At 42.3% G+C, this 7,756-nt stretch overlaps 1 protein-coding gene across 1 annotated transcript; it reads right to left on the bottom strand.

Moving 5' to 3' along the window:
• Positions 1-690: 690 nt before the first annotated feature.
• Positions 691-5,866, bottom strand: LOC123988860. Its single transcript, XM_046289618.1, has 2 exons — positions 5,838-5,866; positions 691-2,941 (listed from the first exon to the last, which is right to left on the bottom strand). The coding sequence occupies exon 2, from the start codon at positions 2,899-2,901 to the stop codon at positions 1,039-1,041; it is 1,863 nt and encodes a 620-aa protein (XP_046145574.1). The 5' UTR covers positions 2,902-2,941; positions 5,838-5,866; the 3' UTR covers positions 691-1,038.
• Positions 5,867-7,756: the final 1,890 nt, after the last annotated feature.

Below are 7,756 nucleotides of genomic sequence, written 5' to 3' on the forward strand. Positions count from 1 at the left end.
CATTGGTCTGTGGGAATAAATCAGTATATTACATTACATCTGATGTAGATATATTAATAATGATATTGTTATTAAATGTATATTGCATATCAAATGGAGATATAGTAATAACGATACTGCCATTATATGTACATTGATCTGTGGGTAGGGATCAGTATATTACATTATATCTAATGTAGATATAGTAACAATGGTATTGTTATTAAATGTACATTGGTCTGTGTGATTAAATCAGTATATTAAATTTCATCTGATGTAGATATAGTAATAAATGTATATTACATATCTAATGTAGATATAGTAATAACGATACTGTTATTATATGTACATTGATCTGTGGGAAGGAATCAGTATATTGCAGGAGATCTAATGCAGATATAGTAATAACGATACTGCCATTATATGTACATTGATCGGTGGGAAGGGATCATTATATTACATTATATCTAATGTAGATATAGTATAAATGATACTGTTATTCAATGTACATTGATCAGTGGGAAGGAATCAGTATATTGCAGGAGATCTAATGCAGATATAGTAATAACGATACTGCCATTATATGTACATTGATCTGTGGGAAGGTATCACTATATTACATTATATCTAATGTAGATATAGTAATAACGAAACTGTTATTAAATGTACTGTTACGCCGCAACTCAGGAAGGCAATTAAACTTACACAGTGTCACTTCCACACGCGTTCGTTTATTTAGTTAATAGTTGAATTTTGGATAATGGTTCGAATCTCGCACAAAGAACTAACTGTTAAGCGATCGTGACCCTTTCAGTGCAGTCGCCTGGCGCAGAATGCCTGCCTCCCGGGTGTGGTCTTTTTTATTATATCTAAATATGTTGCGCAGTTATATTCGCGAAGAAGCAGCCCAGTCGTCGGATTCTTGTGTTTCTCTCTGTCATCAGTTTCTGGGCTGCCGTACCGTGGGAATAGGGAATGCAGAGTGTTATCTCTGCTAGTCAAGCTAGCAGAGGTTCTCGCCTAACACCCCCTTCCTTATTTTTGATTTTACTTGTGAAATCAAATAGGAGGCACGGTGAAGGAAACGCGATGTTTCTTTCGCCGCGAAGGTTGTGATAATTTATTTTCTTCCGGTGGTAGAGGAGTGGGTTGGAGGTTGCAAGTTTCTGGTGCGTTCGCTGTGTATACTACAGATTGGGGCGCTGACCCGTAGTGGTTGGTCCCGTTTGAATTGATATTAAGACAGTTATTGCGTGTACAGGGTTTAAATAGACAAAATATTAAACGCCATAATTTAAATTTCGAAAATATGTACAATCCTATTATTATGCCTAAGGCTCCTATTAGTGTTTGTAAGATCATCCAGGTGCTTTCGTTTCTGGAGATGCTACGTGTGTGCGTGGAAATCGAATGTGCCTCAGAGATGATTTGGTCGAGTGATTTGGATGCCAATTTCAAGTCGTTGTTAGTTATTAATTCTTTTCGTAGTTCTGGTACGCGTGCATAAGCTTTAACGGTGTCGTCTAATTTCGGTATTGTAATATTGGCGAGGCCTAATTGTAATTGCAATTCGTTGTGATTATTTATAGTTTCGCTAGAATATAATGTTACGGATGCAGTATGTCCGATACAACCTGCTTTGATTTTAATTTTGTTTACTCCGTTAAGATGGTGTGAGATGACGCGGTTAGAATCCTTGCATGAAACGTGGAAAGAAATTAGATAGTAAGATGCGGAGATCCATTCTTGATTCGAGTATAGTTGTATCCAAATAGGGTTTGTATGTGTAATCATTTTGGCTGGGCAATCTTTATGGTCTGCTGGTAAGTTATGTAAGGCACGTTTTATGCATGGATTTGTTAATTCTGTGGAGAGCGAAGGTGAGTGTCGGGCACAGATTCGGAGGTCGGAAATTTCTATACAATGATCTATGTCTCGATCGCTGATTATAGAGTAGCTGCGAGAATCTCTTTCAACTAAAATATATTGTTCTTGGGTGTGTAGTAGATAGATGTAATCTTCGGTTATATGTGGGAGTGGTATCATGGAGTACAAGGCGTAAATTTCTTCTTCTACGATGGGGATTTTTAACTCAAAGCAGAGCTTGTATGAATTTAACACAAAAACGTTAACTTTAGCGATTCGTAAAAATTTATAAGCAAATTCATTTGTGTTAGAGAACATCATACGGCTAGAGCCATATTTTTGCTCGATGGTTCGTAAGATTTCGCTTAGTTGATCAGGTTCTAGTAACAAAGGATCGATTTTTCCTTGTTCTCCATTAACTACAATTGATCGCAGGTTTTCAATTAATTCGTTATGTTCGGTGATTATTTCGCTTAATTCTAGTAATAGTTCGAGTGTATTCGTGCGTTCATATATTCGCTCTATGTTCGCGTTGGTATAATTGTTGATTTTGTTCACGTATGTTGTAATTTTATCTTCAAATATATCGTTGTTTTTCAGAATACTTCGGACAATTGTGGTTTCGTTTTGAATAAGGACGCTCAAACGCTTATTGTCTGTGTACAGCTTATCTATCTCGGAGTTGTAATACTGGGCGTCCTTTTGGCTAAGGGTGCCGAATAAAATATTAGCTAGGTCACCGATTGGATTTAACCAACCGCGTTTCACGCGCTTACGTTCTACCTTCTTATATCCTAGACTGGTTAGTAAAGTGTTTTTATGATTAAAACTACGTTGGAAGCGATTCGACATGTGTCCGTAGAGTGATGGCGAGAATCCATTACCTTCTGTGTGGATTGGGTGATTCAATGCTTCACGGATTGTCGTTTCGACCGCTTTGATGTCTCGGAGATCCACGAAGACCAGTGTTCTCCATTCGTGGTGGTAGAGTCTCGTAGTTCCCATCGGGTCGAAGTAGATGTTTGGAAGGTTCGTGAGTTTCTCGATCTCGGCCATCCCTTCGGCGAACGCTCCTTTCCATAGGAGAAAACTTAATCTAAAATAGATGAAAGATTAGCATATTTAAGTCTGTTAAGATGGATCAATGTATCTTTGCCATTTATATTAAGTAAGGCGTTCAAGTCTCCATGGAGTTGTTTGACTTGATATGGCCCAAGATAAGGTTTCGTTAGTGCTGCAAGGCGGTTTCTGTTTTGGTTCTTTACCCATACCCAGTCTCCTGGTTCAAGTGATAACTGTTTAATCGTTTTGTCAAACCGTTTCTTGGTTCGTTCCTTGCTTGCAATAATTGCTTCAGCAGCTTGCTTATGCATTCGTTGTAGTTGTACTCGCATTTGTTCTACCAAATCCAAGTAGGTAGCTTCCGGTTCTTCTTCCAATTGATTCATGAGGGGTGGGTCTTTGCCAAACGTAAGTGAGTAAGGTGTAACTCCCGTTGATGAATGGGTAGTTGAGTTGTATGTGAATACGGCTCCTTGCAGGTACCTGCTCCAATGTTCGTTGCAGCGTTCTTCTCGAGAGAGTTGGGTCTTCAGGAAGTCTTTAATAACTGCGTGAGCGCGTTCAAGCGAGCCATTAGACTCTGGTCTAAAAGCTGTAGTGTGTTGGAGGTCGAATCCAAGCATGTCGGCTAGATTTTCCATGAGATTACTGGTAAAATTGGTTCCTAGATCCGTCAGTACTGCTTTAGGAGTGCCATAGCGTAGAATCCAAGTGTTCAGTAAAGCTTCCGCTACCGTTTCGGTTTTCTGGTCCGCCAAGGGTTTGGCTTCGAGGTATTTTGCTAACTGGTCTTGCATTGTTAATATGTATTTCATACCTTTGGAGTCCGGCTCCAACGGTCCAACGATGTCAATCGCGATCTTATCGTTGAAAGCCATTGGCGTATCAGTGATTCGTAAAGGCATCTTGGTTGGGTTTCGAACGATTTTGTTCTCCTGGCAGATTAAGCATTCAGATATGTACTTACTTACATCTCGATGTAAACCTATCCATGTGTAACTTCTCTGTATAGCCGCTATGGTTTTACGGGTGCCAGCGTGTCCTCCAAGCATAGTGTCATGCGCTTGTCTGATTATTTCAAGCTTTTCCGCTTCCGTCTCCGGCGTCCTCAGATCTTTCGTTAGCAAAGTCACGCGGAGTGACGGATCTTGAAAAAAATTAATAATTAGATCTTGTATTTGTCTTGCCTTACCTGGCAACAGGCACAACAGTCCGGCATAATCGACAGTGATGCGTTCTATTTCCTGTGCAATTATCGTGTCTCTAATTGCCTCGAAACTAGCTTGTAGGTTTTCCATAGTAAACTCTGGCCAAGTTACTACGAAGGAATGTTGTTCGTTAAACTGTACGTTTGGTTGACCCAGGTAGAATTCGACCATTACGCTGTCGTCATCTACTTCTTCTGAGAACACAATATGTTTTCTGAGTGGTCTTCTCGCAGATTTTACTACGAGGACGACGTCGTTGTGGTGATCTATGGGGTTACGGCTGAGTGCGTCAGCATTCGTATTCAGACACCCTTTCTTGTATTTAATTTCATAATCATACTCCATCAGAAATACCCGCCAGCGTTCTTGCATAGCCCCTGGCTGTTTGCTTTTGTCCATGTAGGGAATTGGCTGGTGGTCTGTCAAAATAGTAAACTTCCTTCCATAAAGATAGGGTCTAAAGTGTCTCACACTCCAGACTATGGCTAACGTTTCCTTATCTTTGGTGGAGTATTTTACTTCGGCTTTATTGAAGGTGCGACTGGCAAAACTTACTGGTCTTTCTTTCCCGTTTTCATCCTTTTGCGCCAGTACAGCTCCAATACCGTCTCCGGATGCATCGACTGCTAGAATAAATTCCCTTTTAAAGTCTGGGTACATTAGCACTTTATCACTCACCAATAACGCCTTTAATTTCTCGTATGCCTTTTGATGGACCTCGGTCCACTCAAATTTCACATCTTTTTTCAGCAGTGAATTCAGCGGTTTCGCGATCTGAGAGAACCTGTCGATAAAGCGTTTATAATAATTAGCTAAACCGAGGAACTCTCTTACCTTTTTAGTCGAATTTGGCACTGGGAATTCTTCGACAGATTTCAGAGTTTCTGGATTGGGTTTCACCCCATCTGGGGTGATTACATGCCCCAAGAATTTTAGCCTTTCACTGAGGAACTCGCATTTGTCCGGCTGCAATTTCAAACCAACTTCGCGAAGTCGATTTAGTAAGGTTTTCAGTCGTTCTCGATGTTCTTCGGCGCTTTTTCCCCAAATCACTATATCATCCACAAAGACCAAGCAAATCTTGCCTTTCAGACCTCGCAAAGCCTGGTTCATCATCCTTTGGAATGTGGCAGGGGCATTCTTCAAGCCGAAAGGCATCCGGTTGAACTCGTAATGCCCATCATATGTTGAGAACGCTGTTTTCGGTCGATCCTCGGTCTTCATCGCGATCTGGTGAAATCCAGAGGCCAGATCGAAGGACGAAAAGTATTTTGCGTTCCCCAACTGGTCGAGTATCTCGACAATGTTTGGCATCGGGTAAGCGTCTTGAACTGTTTTTGCGTTTAAGCCTCGGAAGTCTATTACTATCCTCCACTTCTTCTTACCACTGGCATCAGCCCTTTTTGGGACTACCCAGATCGGCGAGTTATACGGAGATGTGGATTCTCGCAAGATCCCTTTCTCCTTCATGTCTGCGACTTGCCGATCAATTTCGTCTTGGTGGTGAGGTGGGTACCTGTACTGTTTAGAATTGATCGGAACTTCATCTAATGTAGGTATCGAATGCTCAACAAGTTTCGTTACCGGCAGTGAGTCCCCTGGGAGTGAGAACACATCCTCGAATTGCCTCAAAATCTCCCAGATCTCTTCTCGTTCTGTATTATCTATTATATGATCTAAACGGACGTTTTCTTTCAATTTGGTTAATCGCTCTTGACTTACCGTTAGGTTGAATACGCGGTGAATGGTGTGGGTTAGCTCAATAGTTTTACGTTTGACGTTGATCTTCGCCTCCTCCTTTTCAAGGAACGGCATACCTAGCAGTCCGTCGACTTCCAGCGGGAATTCGTTCTTGACGACCGCCAGCTCGTGTTGCTTTCCTCCTAATTCCAAGAGAGCTGTGTATTTTGTGTTCACTTTACCATTGGTTACTCCCGCAAACTCGTTAGGTTTCACTTTCCATGGCATATGAGCGCGTTGAACTAAACCACCTTTAATCAAATTGAGCGATGCACCGGTGTCGATTAGAAATCGTCCGGTAATTGGTCTTCCATCTGCATCGGTTCCGACTCGGATGTTGACTCGCAGCTGACTTCGTGTTGGTCCGATTCTATATATTTGATGTCTGGGGGTTTTTGATCGCGGTCCCTTTGAAAATTTCTACAATTACTTGAGTAGTGACCCTGCTTGTTGCACTTGAAGCAGGTAGGGACAGCTGTCCCGGAGGATTTCTTATCGCTCTGTCGTTGACCGTCGTATCTAGGTCGCGATGCGTCACCGCTACGTTTCTCTATACCACGAGGTCGACTCTTATCTCCCAGATGCACATACTTGGACAACTCCTGACACAGTTCTTCTTCTCTCTCTTCCTCGTAGGCTATGCTTTGTGCAAGCTTTAACGTCCCCGGCCTGGCTTGGCGGACCGATGTTCTCCATGGTTGTGACAAATTGCGTATAAAAATAGCCAGTCCAGCCTCTTCTTCTGCTCTGACTAATATTCTTTTCTCTTCTGGCGTGAACTCCTTGTTGTTATTGATGACCCTGGTAATATCTTGATGGATTTTATTAAAATGTTTGACGTAGTCTTTCACCTTCCGGTTACCCTGCCGCAAGTGGTTCCGTTCATTTATGAGCAGTTCCTTTGAACGTCTTTCACCGAATTCTTCCATAACTGCGTCGCACAGTTCGTCTACATCTCTGAACTCGCGATTTCCTAAGAACTTTTCAGCGTCCCCCTTCATTTTATGAATAATGAGGTGGTGGAGAAACATCTCCTTATTTCTTGCGACGCTCAACCCTGCTTTTATACCCTGAATCCATCTTTCTACAGTTATATTGTGTCCATTAAACTCGCTAACGTGTCGCAGGGCCCTATCGGTGTTCCGTTCATCCCTTTCAGCGCTTCTCCTTCCTACCGAACTATCTGTGACGCTATTATCGCTCTCATCCTCGGTGAGTGCGATGTCTTCGTCGCGAAATTCGGGTTTGGCACGAGGGCGTAACGCGCGAATTTCTTCCTTGATTTTACGTTGCTCCGCTATGAGTTCCTTTTGTTTTTGTATAAGGGATTCGAGTTTCCCTACCTCAATTGGGTTTTGATCGGCACTACCGCCAGGCTCGTCGGTGATGTCGTTAAGCTTGACAAACTTCTTCATGTTGATTGACAAAGACGTACTTACATGCAATACTCCAGCATTGGTGGTTTCCTTTTCCGTTGTTGGGTCTCGTCGCGGTGAGGTGCCTCAGCGCTTCCTCTTATTGAGTTAGGATGTGGAGATCCTGGCAGGATCGCCAATATATTTGTTCCTGTTACGCCGCAACTCAGGAAGGCAATTAAACTTACACAGTGTCACTTCCACACGCGTTCGTTTATTTAGTTAATAGTTGAATTTTGGATAATGGTTCGAATCTCGCACAAAGAACTAACTGTTAAGCGATCGTGACCCTTTCAGTGCAGTCGCCTGGCGCAGAATGCCTGCCTCCCGGGTGTGGTCTTTTTTATTATATCTAAATATGTTGCGCAGTTATATTCGCGAAGAAGCAGCCCAGTCGTCGGATTCTTGTGTTTCTCTCTGTCATCAGTTTCTGGGCTGCCGTACCGTGGGAATAGGGAATGCAGAGTGTTATCTCTGCTAGTCAAG

This window comes from Osmia bicornis, unplaced genomic scaffold, assembly GCF_907164935.1.
Source record: "Osmia bicornis bicornis unplaced genomic scaffold, iOsmBic2.1, whole genome shotgun sequence".
Taxonomy (NCBI): domain Eukaryota; kingdom Metazoa; phylum Arthropoda; class Insecta; order Hymenoptera; family Megachilidae; genus Osmia; species Osmia bicornis.